Genomic DNA, 23437 nt, shown 5'->3' with positions numbered 1-23437 from the left:
TTTGAGTGATTTTATAGAAATAATTCCCTTCCCATCACTTTATGAAAGTGAAAATGGGGGAAGCCTCACCTTGGCTGCTGCCCCATGCTCTGTAAGACTCTTTATGACGACTCCATTGAGTGTATCTTCTTCGCTGATGGCAATGCCTAAACCTCCCTGATCCTAGAGAAGCAAAAACAAGAACATTCAGAAAAAGTGAAACATCAAATTTATCCAAATGGAAAATGACAGAAAATTCTGAATATCACCTTCTTACTCAAGAGCTAGAAAAGCATTCGAAACTGTTCTAAAATCTACCATTAGAAATCTCTTCTCACATTGTCATAAGTGACTAGACATGGTTCCCAGTGCTATACAGCAGGATCTCATTGCTTATCCATTCCAAAGGCAATAGTTTGCATCTATTAACCCCAAATTCCCTATCCATCCCACTCCCCCCTCTTCCCCCTTGGCAACCACAAGTCTGTTCTCCCTGTCCATGATTTTCTTTTCTGTGGAAAGGTTCATTTGTGCCATATATTAGATTCCAGATATAAGTGATATCATATGGTATTTGTCTTTCTCTTTCTGACTGGGTCACCTTGTTGTACAGTGGAAAATCGACAGAACACTGTAAACCGGCTATAATGGAAAAAATAAAAATCATTATTAAAAAAAAGAAATCTCTTATGGAAACTTGTAAAATCTTTAATGGGAATAAATTCTCCATCAAATATTCAAACATTGGAGTTCCCATTGTGGCTCAGCAGGAATGAACCTAACTAGTACCCATGAGGACGAGCGTATGATCCCTAGCCTCGATCAGTGGGTTAAGGATCCGGCGTTGCCGAGAGCTGTGGTGTAGGTTGCAGATGCAGCTCGGATCCCACATTGCTGTGGCTGTGGTGCAGGCTGGCAGCTACAGCTCTCATTCGATCTCACCTAGCTTGGGAACTTTTATATGTCGCAGGTGTGACCCTAAAAAAAAGCAAAAAAAAAATTCTAAACATTTTTACTCCTTACATATGTCTACTATCTACATAGCATATCTTTTGCATATATATCCAGTAACAGAGCTTTAGTTACTGTACCAAAATACTCAGGGAACAAAAATCCATTCAATAATTCAGTGAACATAAGGGAGTTCCTGTCATGGCTCAGTGGAGACAAATCTGACCGGCATCCACGAGGACACAGTTTTGATTCCTGGCCTTGCTCAGTGGGTTAAGGATCCAGCACTGCCATGAGCTGTGGTGTAGGTCACAGACACGACTCAGAACCGGAGTTGCTGTGACTGTGATGTAGGCCAGCAGGTACAGTTCCGATTCAACCCCCAGCGTGGGAACCTCCATGTGCCGTGGATGTGGCCCTAAAAAGACAAAAAAATAATAATTCAATGAACACATAACACCTGAGCATGTAGTTCTGTGTAACTGGCTAACCAACTAAGTGATTCAAAACCAGTAACAAGTACCTTCTTGCTTCCTCTTTCTGGCCTAGAGCTCTAGAGACAGTCACCAACACTGACCACGTCATCCTTTTCTGCTGCCCTTCTTTTTAGCAGACAGACTGCCATGGCTATTCATATTCAGGCTCTGTCCTTTTTCGGGTCAAATAAGCACTTTCTCCAAAGACTCATATTTCAATTTGGTGCAGAAGGAAAACGCTCTCAACTCTGAGTCCAAAGTCCTGCACTGAAAACCTGCCAAGGCTTAAGAGCTACTCCTGATGATCTATACTTTCCATACCACATGGAAGTTCTCAGGGTAGGGGTTGAATCAGAGCTGCAGCTGCTGACCTACGTCACAGCCACAGCCACAGCAATGTGGGATCCGAGCCTCATCTGCGACCTACACCACAGCTCACTGCAGTGCCAGGTTCTTAACCCAGTGAGCTAAACCAGGAATTAAACCCGAGTCTTCATGGATACTAGCTGGGTGCATTACCACTGAGAACTCCCATACTTTCTTTCTTTTATCAGAACCAGGTGTTCCATAATACTGGCTACACCTATCCTTAACATCTACATGAATACAATTACCACAGGGTTTTGAAAATTTTCAGTCTGGTTAGAACCAGCAACATTTCTCATTAGAGTTTCCATCCAGGAAGATGCAAAGCAAAACGGACAAAAGGGTATCTCGCCATGGTTTCTCTGAAATGTATACATGAGAGGCAGGCTTGCCACAGGACATTTAGGACCATGACATGGAGGTAAGGCTTCGCCATCACTGTAAAGGTTATCAACATTGTGTCTTTGCTGAGACGGATGAGAAATGTTTGACGACTTTTCCACTGTCACTGTGCATCTTCTCTATCACCCCTCTTTTTCAGGTCATCAGCTATGTGTACAAGAGACAATCATGCGCTTTTAGGGTAAGCAGAGCTCAGCTCTAATTTCCTTTCTGGCTAGATCTAGAAATTTGAATACGTTAACATAACATCGTCGAACCTCAATTTTCTTACCTTCCCCTCAAAAATAATAATAAAACTTGCCAACCATGAGTTTGCTGTGAGGATCAAGTATAATAACAAAAGGCCTGAAAACCTGACGTACTATACAGAAGTGTTGCTATAACACACATACTCCTTCTACTTATAACTCTACACAATATAATCACATTTACTTCAGATAAAACCTCTAAACTTGCCAGGGTTTTGAAACCCTGATCTGGTGGTCAAAAAAAAAAAAAAAAAAATCAGGCCCAACCAATAGGAAGGCCAACATGCTACCAAACTGACAAATCATAATGCCGATGCCACATGCAAATAACTGAGCTACCCTCTATTGGGGGTATTCGACACCAATGCTCTTTCCTAGCCCCACAAAGAAATATTCATATGAATACATAATACTCTATCTACAATGACTGTGTGCAGTCAATTCTGAGATTTGATTCTATTATGGTCTATTCACTTAACTATAATCAGAAAAATACTTCACTAGCATAGTGACATTTGCTGGTTGTTTACCTAACATCCATTCTCATCTTAGTCCTTCAGACAAACTCACAGATTTTCATTAGAATATCCAGTCCCCTGTCCCCCTGCTGCCTCAAAACAGTTCTCACTCTCATCCTACATTTTGGGTGGTGGTGATTTTAATGTATGTTCACAAACTCTGTGATATTCCTCCCTTTAAGAAGAGGATCTTAAGTGTGGTCTGGACTTGGTGACTTAATTGTAACACACAGAATTAAGCAGAAGTGATGTTATGCCAGTTCACAACTAGGTCAAAACAAAGGCATCGGGCTTCCTCTTTGCGTTTTCCCCTGGACCACTAGTTCTGAGGGAAGCCAGCTGCCATGTTATGAGGACAGGCAAGCACCCCATGGAAAGGATATAATTCTTGTCAATAGCCATTTGAGAAAACCATCTTGGATATGGATCCACCAGCCCCGGTCACTCCTACAATCTAGCAGTTTGCTGGCAACTGAACATGAGAGTCTGAGCCAGACTACCTAGCTAAATTCTTCCCAAATTCCTGACCCAAAGAAGCTGTGAGATAATAAATGTCTATTTAGTTGCTAAGTTTTGTGGTAATCTGTAATGCTGCAATGGACAAGTAGCTCCAAAGATGATGTCTGAATGACTTAAGTCTCTTGTATAATTCTATGCCGTGGCCATAGTCCCTAGCCTAAGTTCAATTACGGAATCCCGGGGCTTTTGCCTGAAATTTTTCGACAGCCAACTATATATGAAAGAAGTAGCACATGACCCCAACTCTGGTTAGTAGCCATTCTACAACTATGAGGAATACAAGCTTTGGGAAGAAGCTGACACTGTGGATGGATGTGCAGAGACAGGAAAAGAAGTGGCTTTGATGATATTGAGCCCCAGGATCAACTGTCCTTGAACATTGCTGACTAGCTACCAGAGCCCATAAATTCTTTTCCTTGATCAGGCCTAATAAATTAAGTTTTTGTTATCTGCAACAGGCAGAGTCATAAAAGGAACAATAAGCTACACACCTCCACATTTAATATGCCCCATTCCACTTAGAATAGTACCAAAATAAGTTTATAGACATTTACAGACAACTCATTAATATCAGAAAAGCAGAATGATAAGGAAGGATAACAGGGTGTCCATGCATCATTTCCAATCTAACTGCTCAACTTTCCACCTCACTTCTGCCACAGTATATACAGACCTCAATAGAAAAAGACCTGAGAAACTCTGTCCTGAGCTAGTTATTAAAATACCACCATACAGGAAATTTGAAACAAATTAAAGAAGCACATTTAGGAAGGAACAGCTGTATAGTTAAATAGCTAGAAAAGGGCAAAGAAGAATTAAAAGTGGGACTAAGCTAAACAAACTACTATCATTAGGGAAACCAGTTGGAAGATTCCCTAAAATTCTGAAGAAGGAAAAATTCTTAATTGTACTTGAAATCCATACATATAAAACTGTATGGATAACAAATTTATCTCTGATAATCATGTAAGGCTGTAATCTGCTATGACATTTAAGTACTTTCCTAGGGCAACATGTGCTAAAAATAAATCACTAGTCAAAAATATTGACTAAAATACTGACCAAAAATATTGATAAACTGAATTAGCATTCAAGTCAACCACCAAGGGTTTAGATTATATAATTTTAAGCTTTCCAATAAAACTCATTTTTAAAAAAACTTTGTTTATATTTCTATTTTCCTACTAAAAGAAGGATTAAAAAGAAAAAAATAATCAAAGACAAGGCAGTTTCCAAGGAGTCAAAACAGAACGAGAAATGATAGTTTCCCTTATGTAACAGAACAAAAATTATTATCTCCTTCCTCACTCCTGATCTTGACATCTTTTCCCTTGTGCCTACACTGCATGTAACCATTCTTTCATACTTCCCTCCCAGATACTTAGCATGAACTATGGTATACAATATATAATAAGAGAAAGGATAAGTGTGTCCTCTCTCCAGATGTATGCAATTTAGATATACAGAAAAATACACCCACATGAAACTGTACTTCAAGAGACATGCTCTTGGGTCATGCATAGTTACGTAAATGAAAAATAAATGAAGACACTAAGAGTATGCGTTATAAAGGCCAGAATGAGGAAAGAACATTTCAAAGGAAAGAGAGGTGAGATTAAGTGAGGTCCTGAGTTATGCAGGATTTAAAATAATCTAACAGGAGTTCCCACCTTGGCTCAGTGGTTAACGAATCCGACTAGGAACCATGAGGTTGCAGGTTCCATCCCTGGCCTCACTCAGTGGGTTAAGGATCTGGCATTGCCGTGACCTGTGGTATAGGTTTCTGACGCGGCTCAGATTTGGCATTGTTGTGGCTCTGGAGTAAGCCAGTGGCTGAATCTCCAATTCAACCCCTAGCCTGGGAACCTCCATATGCCACAGGAGCGGCCCTAGAAAAGGCAAAAAAAAAAAAAAGACAAAGAAAAAAGAATTAAAATAAGCTAACAGAAAGAAGAAGGGCATCCCAAGTGACATAAACAGGCAGGAGTAGGGGCATGAATTCTTAAAGCTATTTCCATGGGCTCTTGATTCAAGTCAGTTTGAATAAAATAGTAGAGGGTTCTTATAAGGACTATATTGGAGTTTTGGAAAGGGAAACGAGGCTCATTCAGAAGTTGAAACAGGAAAAAGAAAACAGGACTTGAAGAGAGCAGACTGGATTTTAAGTTCTAACTTTACCATTCTGAGTTTTGGGAACTGCTAAAAATGGGGCAAATAACAGCAATCTCACAGGGCTGCTGAGAAGTAAGTGATGTAACGCGCACATTTGACTTTACCACTAAAGTAGTTGTTCAAATAACCATAATCTTAAAAAAAAAAAAAAGGACAGTATAAATGACAAAGGATTTCAGATGAGGATGAATGCTGTAAAACTGCTTAATTCTTCCTTCTTTGCTTTCTTGTGTTTTGTTCCCAAAGTCTAATAATGGAGTTTAGAGCCTACAGGCCTAGAGTCAATGTGTCACTTAGCATGTCATTTTAGCAATGTCTTCCTCAAAAGATGTTTTCAAGGCCATTCAGAAACTCATGGTTAAAAATAGTAATGAAAACAATAACTTGCCCAGTGCTAAATGGGTTATGTTAATTATTTCATTTAATCCTTACAAAAATATCTTTAATATAAAGGCATTATTATTTCCCCCATCTTATAAAGAAACTGAGGCTCAAGAAGTTAAGAGCTCCAAAAGCCCACACTTAAAATCATGATCGAATGCCTCTTCTGTCAGCTGATTTTAACAGATTATTGAATATTCCCCTTAGTCACTTTGGCTTTCATCAATAAATACACTTTGGTTACCCGAGCTTTAGATTGTTCAGAATCTACAGATAAGTGGAAGCTTTCTGTGGGCAACAAAATCAGATCTTGAAGTTCTAAGATTCCTCCATAGCAACTAACTCAGAAAAGGATGTGCACTTTTCAAATACATTGGCAAGAGGCTAAAAGGCAGAAACCAACACTTAGGTTGCAGAATAAAGAAAACTTGCTCATTAGCTTAAACGATTCTAACCATAACCCCCTGATCCAGGCACCCCCCACTCACAGAACAGGAAAGTGGGGACCAATGGGATTAAGTGACCAAGTGACCTATAAGCAATCACTCCAGCTGTGAGAAAGACTTTTGACAGCACTGCTAAAGCAGCCACTGATAAATCTTGTCAGGCCAAGCAACTTGAATTTATCTGTTTGAAATTAGAAGTTCTTGAACGATTCTGAGTAGGGATTAGGATGAGGCAAACATCTATGGAAGACCTTAGGTAGCCTAATACAGGAAGAGAAAACCAGCGTCATGAAGCAGGCAGAGTCTCTTTGCCAGCTTATTCTTTCCTAATAATTCTAACAATAATAATAATAAGGTGACACTTACCTATGTATGCAAGATACTAGACTCTATATATGTATAAATTTAATTCTCACAATATATATTTAACTCTCACTACGACTCTAAGAGGTTAAGCACTATTATCATCTCCATTTGGTAGACGAGAAACTATGTACAGATTAAGAAACCCTCCAGGGTCACACCTAAACAGCCTCAAAAGAGGCAAACTGAGGGGTCCAAAGCAGGTGGTCTGGCTTTCACTACAGTGCTATGCTCCTTATGCACTGATTTAATAGCTCATTCCCCCAACATTTTCTGGGCACTCAGGTCCTAGGACGTACTATTATCCTCGGTGGATAGATTAGAAAGGATACATGTGAAATAAATGATCTTATTTTGGAATTTTCTGAAGATAAACATAAACTAAGATTAAAAAAAATCATCCATTATAATAAATTTAGCATATGTTTAAATTTTCATAAATAATAGATTATAGGGGAAGGATTACAGTGTTAAATACTATAAACTCTGACTTTAGGATTTAGGGGGAAAAAAGAAACTTCAACCCTAAAATCATCAGGAGAAAGAGGAAGGTATCACCTCTCTTAAATAGCAACAGAACAAGGGATTCTTTTTTCTCTTTTCTTTTTTTTTTTTTTGGCCACACCATTGGCATACAGAAGTTCCCAGACCAGGGAGCTAATCCAAGCCACAGCTGTGGTAACAAACGATCCTTAAGCCGCTCTGCAAGGTCAGGATCAAACCCATGATGCCACAGAAACAATTCCAGATCCTTAACTCGCTGTGCCACATCAGGAACTCTGAATGTGGGATTCTTGAATGGAAGTACACGGACTTCATGGTAGAAAAGGCTTTAAGGACTTTTGTTCTTTTCCCATAACACAAACTGTCCACAATGTCCACAATAACTTTTAAATAGGTAAGATCAGAGCAATTCACTTCTATACAGGGTTACCTATTATTTAAAAAAAAAAATCAAGAAGAGTCATAATATTTTTCCCCACTAAATGCTTAGCAAAGTCTGACCACAAGCCAAGCATCATGCCCATCACTTTATAAACAACTCATTTATTCTTTACCTCCTTTCAAAGGCAATATTATCATCTCCAATTTACAGGTGAGAAAAAAAGAGACAAAGGAAGATTCCACGATGTGTGACATCTGTACCAGATGAAACAGGGATTCAATTCAGATGCACTGACCCCAGCACCTGTATTAAGCATGGAGCTACACTGCCTTGGAGTGGGAAGGAAGGCACACAGGAAGGGCTCTTCTTCCTTCTGGTGCAGCCTTTCATGTAAACACCTCATCCCCTACTCTACCTTGGCCCTTGGCCCTTCCTCTCCTCTTCCCTGAGCACCTCATTACTCCTTCTGTTTATCCTCTGGTTCATCCACTTTCCCCTGCCTTCCGGCATGAGACTGAACAAACCACCTCTTTAAAGTGGTCACCTGAAACTAAGGTTCAGATCTGTGCAAAAGCAAATACCTCACGGATGCCTATCAGTGAGACTTCCAGTCATCTGAGCCTTCAGTTTTAGAAAGGACAAAGACTGTAACTTTGGTTTGTTTATTCTTTTCTTTTTCCTCCATGGCAGGTCCCTGGTAAATGAATCAAAGGAGAGACCACTAAATGTCATACCCTGGGATAATCATAAAGGCAGGAGAAGTTGGATCCTTGCCAAAGTATTAATTAGCTCGGTGGTTTTCAAATGTAGAGCACACTGGTGTCATAAAGAAGGCTTATTAACACACAAACTGGGGGCTTACCCCCAGAGCTGCTCATTCAGTAGGACAGGGTGGGTCCATGCACCTGTATTTCTAACAAGCTCTTAGGTAATGCTGCTCCTGCTGGTCTGCAGACCAGTTTTGAGAACCAGTGAATTAGAACACCGGTGTGAAGGTACTTACACCACTTCACTCCAGTTCAAAGCAGACTTACCTTGGGAAGCTCCAGATGCTGCACGTCTTTAAATGAACTGAGGTCTGCAGTTTCATCGGAAGTAGGAACACTCAGTTCAGCCTGACAAGGGAAAGAAATGACGACACAGGCAACTGAGCTATGTAATTTTGTTTAAATATAAGGGCCGCTTGAAATTATTTCACATACTGTAATTCATTATTACTAGTTTAACATTTCATTTAACACTACATTCTCTTTAGACCACAGAGACACAGTGCTTCTCAAAATCTCCTGGATTTACTCTATAATGATATAATAGCAACCTGGCTCCCAGATGCTGCCAGCACTGAAACACAGAACACCAGGAGAAGCACCATTCCCTGTTCCTGTTTTAGTCATCAAGTGAATTTAGGAGCTATTCTATGTTTTACCTGAAAATTATTAAAATCCATTTTCTTAAGAACGTATTTGGCACAATTCATAGGAAAATAAAATTTTCTCCTTTGTACTCTTGAAAAACCACTTAATTCAGTTCACCACTATGATCAAGGAGTCAGGTGATCAGCATGAGACAATGATGTGCACATCCTTTGTACAGAAAAGCCCAATGTTTAGATATTTAAGGAAGAGTGTTTCCATTTTTACACCCCTCGCACTGAGAGTCATCATGGCTCCTCTAACTTTAAGCTTTTCACTGTCTCTTACCTCCCAATACTCATTCTAAACAGGTATCTAAAGACTTTCCAAATCAAATCAAAACTCCCTCCAAAAATTCTCTTAATTTTTTGTTACCTCTAGTCACTGCCTTCTCTTTCCTAATATCTTCTCCACCATTTGCTCTTTCAAAATCATTAATAATCTCCTAATTGGCAAATCCAATGAACTCTGTTAATCCACCTTCTGATTCACCTTCACCTTGAGACCTCAAGGTAGTCAAGGCTGTGGAATATACCCCTTCTCACTGGGCTCCCCTCAGCTGCTTTATAACACACCACCTTCTTCTTCATCTCTGACCTTTCTGTTAGGCTTCCTACTCACTGCTAATGCTGCATAATTCTGACCTTGGCCTTAGTCTTTTCTCAGTGTTTCCCATAAGCTGCCATGGCTAACAACGCCAAGCCAGCATCTGTGGGAATGCAATGCTAAGCTCTAGACCAAATGACACTTGGACCAGGCTTTCCAACAGGCATGTCATTCTCAAGCTTCCTCAGAGAGAAGTTTTTTTGTTGTTTTTTCACAAATACCTCCTTTTCTTATTTTTTCTATTTTGGTGATGAAAGTTGGCCATCTATCAAGTCACTAAGTCAGACATCTAGAAGCCTGATACATCTTGTCTGTTTCATTTACCAGCCTAGTCTCAACCCAAAAGACAATACCAGGTATAAGGCAGATGCTCAATAAATTTTTGTTGGATACATAAATTTTCAACCACTCATTTTTCCTCACTGGATTTATTTAGTTAGGGATAAAGTAATGTCAGTTTGGGTCCTAAAGACCTGATGTAACCATTATTCATTTTTTTTCTTTTTTTTGGTATTAGTTCAGACCCTCATTATCTATCCTCTAAACTACTCCAGTAAGTTTCTTACTCCATTTAAATTAACTTCTCTGCACTGCAACCTACGATTTTTCTCTGCGCCACTGCCAGAGAAATTTTTAAAACTACAATTCTCATTCTTTGAGTTTGCAAAGATATGTCCTCCAAGACAAAGTGTGTGTCATGATCTCCATGATCTGATCCTAACTGTGCCTGCTTCCCACTGTTCAGGAATGCTTGGCAATGTTCAATGCTCTACATTTGCCAGAGCCTCCAGGCCATGCTTCAATCCATGCCCTCTGCTTGGAATGTTTATATCCCCCAAGTCTTCTACTTCCAACATAATATATCATGTGTAACCTCTCCTATAAAGTCTTATCACTTTCTCTCCAGAGATAAAATTGTCAACTCCTTTCTACTTTCATTATTCTGTATGCAGACTTTACTAGCAACCTTCATGTAAGTTGTGGGCTTATCTACATGAGTGTTTCTTATCTAAATTATAAACTCCTTGGAGATCAAGGCTATGGCTTATTTATTTATTTTTTGCTTTTTAGGGCCGCACCTGAGGTATATGGAAGTTCCCAGGCTAGGGGTAGAATTGGAACTAGAGCTGCTGGCCTACACCAGAGCCACAGCAACAGAGGATCTGAGCCACGTCTGTGACCTACACCGCAGCTCACAGCAACCCTGGATCCTTAACCACTGAGAGGGTCCAGGGATCTAACCTGCATCCTCATTTCTGCTGTGCCACAACAGGAACTCCTCTTATTTTTTATATCCCTCTAAGGGTTCTATAACTATAAACTGAATAAATGGTGTATCAGTGAAATCTTCCCAGATAAACAACCACAAGCTACATACCTCCTTATTTTGAAGATTCTCTGAGGTAGGAGGCAAAGGTTCCACTGCATGCCCAGGACATACAGCCATCTGACTCACTGCATCTTTATTTCTAAAAGAAAAAAAAGCATTGATCTATCATATCCTATCCATTCATATTATTTTCATTCTTTAGCCTGAAGGCTCAGATTATTACAGAAAACTCTGTAGCCTCAAACACCTGGAACTACAATATTCACATATTTATAAATGTTTTATTTTCATTCAAAAGAACTCAAAATTGTAAGGCTAAGAAAAAAATTTAACACCAGAAAAGGAAAATGCTCACCTGATAAAAATTATTTTTACTTTAGAAGGGGCACATTTAATGATTGATGAAGCATTCTGATGACTTCTTCCATATAAAATTTGACCATTGATCTACGAGAAATAAAAATTATTCACTGAGCTAAGAATTTTACTTTCATGTTTTTCATCCTATCTAATGGAAGGCACATTTTTTCTTCCTTTAAAATGTTATATATATCTTCCTTCCCAGAACATGAACATGACTGTAATGCTGAATAAAGAAAAGCTCATGTTTAAAGCCAGTATTAAAATATCATGCATGTAGTTTGGTTTCCACGGGCTAAGAGGCACCTCTTAGACTCACTATAGGAGAGCAGAGTGCCAACTTCTGGGCAGGCAGTGAGCTGCTAGTGTGCTTTGTACCAAGCAGGGGCTCTGTGGAAGCACCTGTGACCCCTATATCTCATCCTGGGAAGTCCCCTACTGTCACAGGTCCTAATTAGTCTCAAAACTCAAGCCCTGGGAACAGCCACTGGAAGAAGCAACACAGTGGATTCATGGTTTGGGCAACAGAATATGCTCAAGCAGCACAGTACCTGAGGGAAACTGCCAGGCATCCTGCCATTTAGACACTGCTGACTGAGCCTTCCCAGCCAGTAGGGACGCACACACAGCGTGGGGAGGAGCATTAAAGCTGTGCAAAGACTTGTGGATCCCAGCCAGCAAGAGGCAAGGACAAACACATCAAGCAAATACAATTCAAAACACTATAAAGACTGGTCCACACATTTATTTCGTTTGGTGGGCTGGATTACTGTTTTTGTTATTTAGCCTTAACATTGACCCCACACACCCTACTCCCATCATTTCTACCATTAGGGATTCAACCTTCTAGAAGGTCCAGTGGATCAGACACATTACTGGGGGAGTGATTGGTCATTTGGTTTTTCTAAAGCTCCTAATAAAAATGCAGCACACAAAAAAATGTTTTTGAAGTGTGATCTTTACTACTCTCTTTGGGCAAAAACTGTTTCTGGTGCTACATAGTCACAAACTTTTAATGGAAGTTAATGGGAACATGAGCTGCACTTAGAAGAAATTTGGTTTTGAGCCAAATTTGCTGCAACGCATCTATTTTATTAGGCAAGAGATAGTTTTCTCAGTCATCATATGAGACCCAGGTGGATTTTCTTGAAACTGATGGTTCCATTGCACCAATTCAGTGAGAGCAAATCCAGTGTCTTCCCCAAGAACTTACCTCTAGAAGCTCATCTGCAATCTGCAATCGACCGTCTTTCCCAGCGGCTCCATTTGGATCAATCCCCACTATAAAAACACTCATCCTGGATCGGTCTTTGTTCCCAGCAAGACTCAGACCCAAACCACTACGACCTTTCTCCAGTTCAATCATATGTAGCTCTCCTGTTAGGGTTCCATAACGCTCTCTGATACTTTCTACATACAACAAGGACAAAAAACCCACAGGTAGTCAGAACTAATTCACAGCTAGGTGCCTTACTATGGAAGGTAATTTAGAATGGCATCATAAGGGCATTATTTGTACCAATATGTAATCTTTAGCAATTAAGAAAAGTTGAACCAACCAGCCATCTAGGCTTCAAGACTGGTTTCCTGGAGCACCCAAACTCTGAGGAATCTCTCTGTATCTAGGATGCATAAAGTATAGTGTCTAATTAATCAGTTCACCTGGGGTGATCAGGCTTCAAAAAGTCATTCACATTAACAAACTCTCCAAAGATTGTGATTAAAACAGAAAGTTACTTTATCGTTTATAGAGAACAAAACATCCAAAGGATTTGTCTTTACTGGTAAGTGGTAGCTCTTTTCCCAAAGAAAAATCTCCACTTGTGTGTCACATCATGTTGGATGGTGCTTTGTCACAGATCCAGAATAAAAGGAATGGGTTTTCTTACTGCACTGTGCCATCGGGTCAGGACAAAATGATGGATCTGTTCTAATTAGATGAGACAATTCATATCTCCCATCCCACATGTTCAAGAGATAATTTTATTTATTAGGCCCAAACCAGGGGCATATGGAAGTTCCCAGGCTAGGGGTCAGATCAAAATTGCAGCAGCTGGCCTATACCACAGCCACAGCAATGCCAGATCTGAGCCACGTCTGTGACCTACCCCACAGCTTACGGCAATGCCGGATTCTTAACCCACTGGGCAAGGGCAGGGATGGAACCTATGTCCTCACAGATACTAGTTGGGTTTGTCTCCACTGAGCCACAGAGGGAACTCCCAGCCCTCATTCTTTAATCTGAGAGGGCAAGGTCACATACAGGTCCCTCAGGCCCAGATGAATGACTCGCTAGAAGCAATATAATTGCCAGCCATGTGAGTGAGCTATCCAAGAGGCCCAGCCCAGCTGAGCCTGATCAACCACAACACCTTGATAGATTATGAATAACTTGTTTTCTTAAGCCATTAAGTTTTGAGATAGCTTGTGACACAGCAATTGATAAATTAAACATTTCATTTCATGTTTCCTCAGAGTAAATTACTGGCCACCTTGATGGATTAGCAAAATGTTCTAACTTCATCAGAAAAAGTCTGAGAAAGCTACAAACTATACAAATCACCTCTTAGAAAATGTTACTAAAGGGCTAATGCCATGTATTAGATATTGATTCTTAACTGCATCAATTTCATAAATGAACATTTCCTGATTCTCCTTCTACAGTTTAGCAGCACAAATTTTATACTCTGTACTTCCTAAAAGCATATAGCATAGCATTCTTAAGGGAAATAGTAACATTTTTTAAATGAAACTTTTTAAAGCACTGACATATAACTTTGGTCTGAATTTTTAATATTTCCCTGTAAAATGGCTTGTTTCCTTGGGAAACAAAGACTTTTCCATGACCCTAATAACAGCTGCCTTTGAATGCTTTCTATGTATCAGACACTGGGCTTACGGCTCCTCAGAAGCTGTCTAATTCACTGTTAGAAGCTTGAGATAGGAACTGCACTCTATAAAAGGGGGTAACCCCCCCAGGCTGGAACTTAGAGACAGTTAAACAACTGGCCAAATGCCCTAAATGTTTGCCTCAACAATTATATATGTTACCACCTTAGCAGAGAAAATACCTAAGTTCAACATTGTCTAGCAGCAACAACAAAGATATTTTACAGTGAGGAATCTGAAGCCTAGAGGGAGACAATGACTTGGTCAAGACAATGAGACAGCTGGTTCAATACCAGTTTCTGGGGAAGTGCTCTGCCTTCCTCAATCCTCATACAAATTGCAAAGTGGGATTGAACAGGAATGCAGATTTTTTTTTTTAAAGGAAGAACATGATTTCATGCCTCGGGAATGTGTACTGTATTCAAGCACAACAAACAATAATTTTTGCCACACAAGACAGCAGTGTTTGTACCTAAATGGGGAATGTACTCATTCATACAGGGCATAAGACTTGAGAAACCTCTAATAATTCAATGCATTTCAAAAAGACAACTTACTCCAGCTGTAACCAAACTCATCCTCTTTGTCCACATCTTCTGAGACTTTGTTTGCAGACGACTGTGCATGATCCCCACTTGTTTCTGCAAATGCTGAAGAAGGGGGTGGAGGCACACTGCACAGAGGAGCCTTTTCCGGCTCAGATTCCGACTGACTGGGCGCCTGTGGGAACAAGAAGAATGCAGTGAATATGTGCAGTCTATGGAAGGAAAACACAGAAAAGAAACGACTGTAATGTTGAAAACAAAAAAATTAGCTTTATGATAACTGTCACATTAAATAATGGGAAAATATGCATAGATAAGAATGGCAGACAGGATTCAGGTAAAGTTGAAATACACTAAACAAAACAGTATGTTCAAGAGTACAATCCACTAAACAGTTATGTGGTATTTTAAGGTGAAGAATTATTTGATTTGAAGGCTTACATAATTTAAAATGTAAAGTTGTATAAAATTCCCTTTTTGGAAAATAAATCCCTTAACATTACTTAAGATGGGAAGTTGCACAAAATTTCTTTTTTAGAAAATAAATTTCTAATTCAAAAGTTATCTGGGCAAGATTTTGGGGTCTTGAAAAAAATATATTAACAAAGTTAATCAAATAACCAAATGAAACAGTTCAAAGCTTATAAGACTATATGTAGAGACTTTTTTTTTTAATTGCTACCCGAATCCTCTCTCCAAATGACTCTCAACAAATTTATGAAAATAAGCACTGCAGCACTGCACATGCAAGTTCATCTACCAGGGAGGCAGTCTGTTAGAAGAGAGCACACAAATTCACAGAACACAGATCTGAGGGGATGATTTTAAGGAAAAACACCATTGCTTCCTTGTCAAGGTAGCCCAAAAGGTAAATGGGAAAGCAGGGGTGACTACTTTATACACACCCAAAGTGTGGTTGGTATATTTGCTATCACTTAGGACTACAGGTCTTACTTCCAAAAAAGGGATGTGGCATCAAATTCTTTTTTTTTCTTTAATTGAAACAGAGTTGATCAAGTTCTTATATTATAGGTTATCAAGCAGAATATTAGAATTAGAAAGGCTCTTAACTTTCTAACTTTAAAATGAAGTCACTGAGTTCATTTTACTAATTTTGCAGACGAATAACCTAAGGCTACGAGAAGTTAAAGACTTTGTTCAGAATCACACAGTGAAACTAGACTTTTTTCTGCTTGATTCTTAACATAATCCAATACACGTTCCATGATATCATGCTGTCTCCTTCAATTTCCATAGTAAGACAGAAAGTACCTAATTCAAGGGTCAGAGATACCCAGCTAAAAGTTCTAACCCTGGTGGGAGGATTTCCCTGATACCGTTAGCCTGTATTTTTCCTTCCTTATTTTACCTTTTTCTATACAAAAAATACATACATTGTTTCATTTTTGTTGTGTATATCTTGAAAAAGATTGTAATTTAAAAATATTTCTTACAGAACACACTAAATGGCAGGTATGCATTAAACTTAGGATTTACTAATTACTCTAAAGAATCAAAAATATATACCTAAAACTAAAACCATATGGCACTGAATGTAATCTTACTTTGATAATTCAGAAAGCACTTCAGGATTCTAACCTATTCCAAAAACAATCCTAATAACATGAATTAATATTTTTCTGGCAAAGCACAGGTAAGCTGATTGATAGACACTTATGGGCAACAGATTTTCAAGTACAGAATGTGCTGCATTAAAATGTTCAGTTTACACACCGATTGGCCAAATAGACAAAAATTACTAATGCAAACAAAATCCTTGTTATCTTCCCAAATGCTGTGCCATGAAACTCTCAAATTAATAATGTAAAATAAATACAAACAAATAAAAACTTCATTTGATCAAATGGAGGTTCATTAAACATACTAAGGTAGGGAGAAACAAGTAATTTAGAATTTTTCTGGTTAAAATTTTTTTTTTAGTTTGATATAATTTCTATTTTTTTCCATTTAAGCTGGCTTGCAGTGTTCTGTTAATTTCTGGTTAAAAATTTTTAAAAAATTACCTAACAACAGAAAATGTGAGGAGGCATGAATTAAACCCATTTCATTTGTAAAAAGTGGAACAAAATCTAATTTAAACTTGACATAATTCTTTTTCTTTTTTGGGGGGGGGACATACCTGTAGCATATGTAAGTTCCCAGGCTAGGGGTCAAAATGGAGCTGCAGCTGATAGCCTATGCCAGGAACAGCAACACTGAATCTAAGCCACATTTGCAACCTATACCACAGCTCAAGGCAATGCTGTACCCTTAGCCCACTGAGCAAGGCCAGGGATCAAACCCACATCTTCATGGTTACTGGTCTGGTTCTTAACCCCCTAAGCCTTAACAGGAACTCCATAAACTTGTCATATTTTAATAAATTTGTGGATGCAAAGTTTATAGATCTTACTTGCTACATAACTTTTCTGAGCTGTTTTCTTTAAAAACAAACAAGACCTGCATGTCTGAAAACTATTCAGAATCTTACTTTGGCACATTTTCATACTAAGAATAAATTCAAACGGTATCCTAACATACCTGATTAATCATCAAGCCAATACAGGCCTGCATTTACTAACTGGGTAACTAGGTGTTCTATTTTATTGCCCCTGAAAGGTTCGTTCTTATTGAGATAGTGTAACTTAGCTTGCTGTTGACACTTCTTAAAATTTATCTGTGAAAAAAGAACTCTTTAACAAAGATCATTTACCCTTCACTGGCAAAAATGCAAAGTGTACTTGAAATCACTCCATGCCATGTACACGCACAAGTTTCATGTACATATACAAGTGTAACATACACATATACAAGTATAACATACACTGTAACACACCCACCTACTTGTGAAAATTTCACACTAAGACAAACCTTAAATGGTGTGGGAGCAAAGGGGTTAGTTGGGGAACAACTGAAGATAACTCTACTTGGATTCTGTAATTCCTACAGCAACAGAAAACATATTCCTTCAGATATAGCATCTTTGGTTATCCATATTACAATAACATAAAAACCCAATGAATATTCATAAAATGCTTCCTGAAGGAAACAGTTAACAGCTTTCTTCCTTTTATGATCAAATTATAGCATACACGTTCTTTTAAGATTTTGTTTCAATTTTGGATTTATAATTTCATAAGAATATGAGAATATCCAAGTATAGATTTACAAATGTTGACACAGTGCCACATTTTCTGATCAGGCATTTACATGGACACACTTTATGAATAGGCAACAGTCTCCTGCACATAAAGAATTATGTGTGGCATGATTAACTAATAAAAGAGCTTCTAGGACCACCCTGTATAATAAGTCAGAGAAGGATTTAAACCAATACAGGGTTTTAAAGAAAGTATGTGTGAAAGTGGCTCCTACCTTTTGCAACTAACAAATATTTAAATCTCTGAAAATTCAACTCACACCAAAATATGGGAAAGGCATTGGACTCACGATTCTCACTCATTCTTCATAAGGGCCATCTAATTAAGCTATAAAAATGAATAGGCTCTGGCAAGAAAATTGCTTAAGCAAGGATTTGCATGCCCACTCCAAACACACAGTTGTTTTTGGTTTTTTTTCTTTGCCCAAATTTAGTCAACAGTGAATTGGGACAAAGGCACAGTGGTAACAAAGAACAAAACATTGGCAAAAGGCAATGGCAAGACAATGGGCATTATCCAACCTTGTCAGCGGTGAACTGAAGAGAATCAGCAAATGGGTTAGTGCTGCTGAAGTTGTACTTAGGGTAAAGGTTGTGCGGCAAGGAAGGCAAAGGGGATTTCTAAAAGGAAACATAAGAGGCGCTGAACGCAATAGAAAACAACTTAGTTATAAGGACAAAGTACTTACTGATTTAAATAGTTCTGCAACACTACATCCAGTTAGATCTCGTAATGAATAACATCTTAGCAAATGGTCTAAAACTAATGATTCCTCTAGCAACCTGAATCCACACCCAAACCTGACCACAAAACACAGAGGAACCAATTCTGTCAAACTGATCCCAAATTCCTTTTTTTTTCACTATATGTTTTCACTATCACTGACAGAGATACACATATGCTGCCCCCACTTATATTAAGTTCCATGTATATCAATAAGTATGCTTCAAAATTAAAACCATACAAGTTTTTTTTAACTTACATTTAAAAGCATATTATGCTTTTTTGGTAAAGTGAAAAAAGTTTATCTGCTGCAAAATGCAAATTAAACATTTGTCTACTAGTTCATTGGTAACCTTCAGTGTTCTTTTATCTTGCTTCCCAGTAAGGAAACTTTCTGTACATTGACTCAATATTAAGGCTGCTTCACATTAATAGTATTCTTGAATTTTAAAAACAAAATCAACATTAAAAGAAATGAACCCCTGTAAGTGGTGTTCTCTATTTCTGCCCCCTTTTTGTGGAGATAGTATGTATTTTTTTAAAATTCCCTGTAAAAGTTTCTATATTACTGGGGAATTTATGAGGCGTTGGGTAATATTTGAAGTCCTGCCTGAGAATGTTCTCATAGATTTTGTGGCCTGCTTGTGATATGCCCTGAACTTGGACTATTGGAACTGAATATACGTATTACAGGCAGGATGACTGCCAGATAGAATGAAGCATTTTTATAGTTTAAAAAAAAAGAAAGAAAGAAAGAAAAAAGAAAAGTAATTTCCTTAGCACAATAAATTCTTCTCTTTTTCACACTGCTATCTTTTTCTTTTATTGACTGTATCTTTTAAGGGAAATTGCAGACATTTAACATTCATTTTGGCTCTAATTGAATGTTTGTGTTACTTCTCTCTAAAAACGCCCAACTGGCAGGCACTGAGAGTAGGAGAGGCTGTCACATGACACCCCTTGTAGGAGACAACACTGCAATGACTCCCCTCATACAGTTCCCCTGCACTATGGCTTATGCCACATTACCCTTTCAATCTGCTCTTCCTGCAATGTTTTTCCTACAGAAGGAAGATGGGTAAAAGATGGGCACAGTGACATTTCTGCTCATCTCAACTCTCTCTCTGCTTTTCAGTTTAAAATGTCAACTCCTGCTTTACAAAAGAGAAGATCACCAATGCCAGAAGACATGACCATTTATTAAGGTGGAAGAAATGACTAGACAGAGATTAAAATCATATCCTAGGCAAAATAACGCAGTGCTATGGAAGGCAGAGGTTATTTCTCATCCTCGTGCAGAGATTTGTTAGATCTTACATTTCCCTTATAATTCTGTAGAACAATATAAAGCAAAATCATACTGGCAAGAAATGGGATATTTTAAGAACTTTTTTTTTTCCCCCTTTAGCTTTGCTTTTTGTTTTTTAAACTTGCAGCTCTTATAGGATTAGAATTTGGCCCTGATAGAAGAGGATAAAGGTACAGGAGGAGCACAGCAAATCAAACAGTAGATCACTCTATTATTAGGAAAAGATTTATAGAAATGGGCTACATTTCTTATTAAAAAATCAGTGATGAAACCTGTGTTCATAGTCCCAATGGCTGATAAAAATAGAAATATTACTAACTGAGAAGAAACACAGGGATACAAAATCAACCTCTGGCCGGTATCACTGGGGCCCACTCTTTAACAGGACAATGTGGACAGGTTCAACTGTGAAGTCTCACATTGGTGGAATTATCAGGACTAGTTCTGGGAAGTTCTAATTCCTGAACAGTTTAAGAGCCAAACAGACCAGCTTTTCAGTCCACGTGTAAGATTTTCTTGAAGCTTTATTATACCCACAAATAATATGTTTACTTATTTGTAATTTTTTTCCTTTAGATTACTGGAGACATGATTATTTCCACAGGGAAGTAAATCACTGAAAACAAAGGATAGTTCATTTTAAATGCAAAATTAATTCTAATTTCCCAAAGCAAAATATGTATGTATGGGAAGAAAAATATCTTTCCTCTACCATTTAGATTCTTGGCTGGATCTCTGTAACAAAAACAAATTAGTAAGAGAAAAGCACCCACATCAATTTCATGTAAGTTTTGCATGACAGGGAGCCCTCAAAAGGAAATGAAGATCAGAAAAAAATGGTTAAGGCTGAGTGTTTTTATAGGAGGTCTGGTGAACAGTAGAAAGTTGGGGAAAATAGGATAAGACAAACTAGTATAACTAACTGTAGTCAAGGGGGAACACAGCAAGACCTGTCTGTCAGATTCCTCTCAGGGTTCCTACTCTTCTGGAGGTAAGGATGCTCCTTTCCTCCAGGCACAGGGAGTGTACCTCTCAGGAGTCTTAGGACCTGTTTCAGGGGAGAAGGGGGAGGTCAGAGTCCTTCCAGCACCTGACTTTCCTCAAACAACTTGATTTTAAATATTCAACATGTCAAAGTGCTGTATTTTAGGGTAGCATGTCCTAAACCCTGTTGTGTATAATTTGACTACACGTCATTCTAAGCAAGATTTATTCTGGAATAATTGCTATAAATCAGACTTCAGTATACTTCAGATAGTAAGAATATTTTGCAGGTGCAAGAGAACATATCTTCCCAGCACATTAGAAAACGTGACTGGCATTGAAAGAAATGTTTGCTGTTTAATTTTTAAAAGTAATACTGAGAATCCTATTCAGCAGTTTGTAGTCTTGTCCTAAAATGTTATGAAGTTGGAAATTGAAAATAATATAAAAAAGGAATAAACCCCACTCCCACACAAAAAATAGCTTAACTTAAACAGCCATTTACCAACATTATCATGCTGTGTCTATGTTTAACACAACAAATGGAAACAAATGTAGAAAGATCTGTAGTTATTTAAACAAACTGAATAGCATTTGAAAAGAATGCAGGATGATGCAGCCCTACCATTTGCCAGATTTTCTCATCTGAATGGATAATTATCACCTAACAATAAACAACTGAATGATTAAGAACTGCAGATGTGAAGATAACTGCTTACTTTAAGAACTACTAATTCACTCCCTCCAGGGAACTCAGACCAGAGCTACACCTGTCTTGACAACAAAAGGAAAAACCGATGGGATAAATCTGGTCACTTTGTTTTCCAGGGCACAGAATCTTGGCAAGTTCCTTTTAGTGATCTTGTCTACTATGGAGCTGTTTGCTATACTTCTCCCATCATTTGAGTGCTGCTATGTTAAAATTTTACTTTCAAAAATTAAAATTAAATGTATTATATGCATAAAACTACATATTTTAAGTTTTAAATGATTCTTTTCACTTTCCTCACATGTTAACATTTTCTTTTAATAAAGACAATAAACCCTAAAGGCTAATAAGCAGGTACTTCAAAGAGAATCAGTATGACAGGGTTCTTAAACCCACAAGTCGAACCTCTCTATGAGACTCAGGACATTTAGGAAACTCCTGACATGACATGCTAAGCAAAACTTGCAGTAAATCTGAAGAACTTTCAAAGGAATATGTGGCTCAAATACATTTAATAGCTGCTATACAGGAAAAAAAAAAATTCCACCAAGGCATAAAGAAGAAACAAAAAAAAACAGTTGTAAACTCTTGGCATAGTTTTCATCTTCAGCAGCATTTGGGCATATCAGATACACAAAGCCTCACTTAGTATCTTGCCATCAACCACATTCGCTAAATGTGGTTAGACTTTCTCAAATTCTTTTGAAAGCCATTTCATTTGTGATCATTGATGGTAAAATGGATTCACAGGTCTCTGTTCATCAGGGGCTACATAGTGATGAGAGCTGTATAGTGACTGTGGCTAAGGGACTGCAGTTGTGAAATCACTGGTATATAAACACAGAGATAAACAAAATCCACCATGTGGAAAGTTCATGTTCACTGGGGTAGATAAATACATTAAAGACAATCCACAGGAAATTATGGGGTTGCATAAGCCGAAAATTCTGCCTAGAGAATAAATTGATAAAGAAAATGTACTCTTCTCATGCTTCGAAGGGACTTAACAGTAGAGGCCACAAACTGTTAACCTGAATAACTACACCACATCCCTCTTAACAACTTAGATGTTTTATGACGGTAATGAACACTAATAATTATCGATCAAGACGCCTTTGGCCACCAGGGACTCCTACTTCTGTGTGTTTTCAACAGGTTTCAACTGTTTGTTAAACACGGTTGAAAGAGTTTCCAGGACAACTCAATCAAAAAAAGAAAAGAAAAGAAAAACAAACTTTTAAAAAGTCTCCTGAGATTTTGAGATTTTGAGACTCTCTAGGATCAGAGATCAGAGATCCTAGAGACACGTGGGCCCTGGATACACTGGATTCCAGGGTGAACACTGTTTGGATAGGCCTACCTTGCCCTCTGTGTTTGCTTACCCTTGGTCTGTTTATAATGCTCTGTACCATAAAGACTACAGGGTTGCCTGCTTTCCGAATGGCTTCCACAGCTTGTTCATGGCTTGCATCTCTGAGGTCCATTCCATCCACCTGCAATGGAAGGCCTCAGCTTAACATTTCAAGAAGCTATAGAACAACAGAACAATTTGTGGATCTGGAGTTTTGAGGATCCTGGGTAAGACTTCTGGAAAAGCTGTCTCAGAGTCAAAAATAATTGAGGCTACTTGTGAGGCTCCAGAACTTTTCATCACTCCAGCAGATTTGAGATCCCTTGTTTTGGACAAAGATTTCTGCCTCCA

General features: G+C 38.4%; 1 protein-coding gene across 7 annotated transcripts in view; it reads right to left on the bottom strand.

Annotated features, from left to right (window-relative positions):
• MPDZ (multiple PDZ domain crumbs cell polarity complex component) overlaps positions 1–23437 on the bottom strand; it is a 170091-nt gene that overhangs the window by 20218 nt on the left and 126436 nt on the right. For 4 of the 7 annotated variants that reach the window (XM_047767639.1, XM_047767644.1, XM_047767641.1 and 1 more), the window contains 9 exons: positions 23118–23228; positions 18532–18630; positions 17721–17792; positions 14862–15024; positions 12629–12825; positions 11411–11502; positions 11104–11194; positions 8742–8822; positions 70–162 (listed from right to left, as the gene is read on the bottom strand). In XM_047767639.1, the coding sequence (XP_047623595.1) occupies positions 70–162; positions 8742–8822; positions 11104–11194; positions 11411–11502; positions 12629–12825; positions 14862–15024; positions 17721–17792; positions 18532–18630; positions 23118–23228 (999 nt within the window). The remainder of the gene's footprint in view (positions 1–69; positions 163–8741; positions 8823–11103; positions 11195–11410; positions 11503–12628; positions 12826–14861; positions 15025–17720; positions 17793–18531; positions 18631–23117; positions 23229–23437) is intronic. The other 3 variants (XM_047767642.1, XM_047767645.1, XM_047767646.1) reach the window with 3 other exon arrangements.

The sequence above is a fragment of the Phacochoerus africanus genome, chromosome 2, assembly GCF_016906955.1.
Source record: "Phacochoerus africanus isolate WHEZ1 chromosome 2, ROS_Pafr_v1, whole genome shotgun sequence".
NCBI classification, from domain to species: domain Eukaryota; kingdom Metazoa; phylum Chordata; class Mammalia; order Artiodactyla; family Suidae; genus Phacochoerus; species Phacochoerus africanus.
Note: the sequence above shows the minus strand (reverse complement) of the source record. Positions and strands in the feature narration are given on the sequence as shown.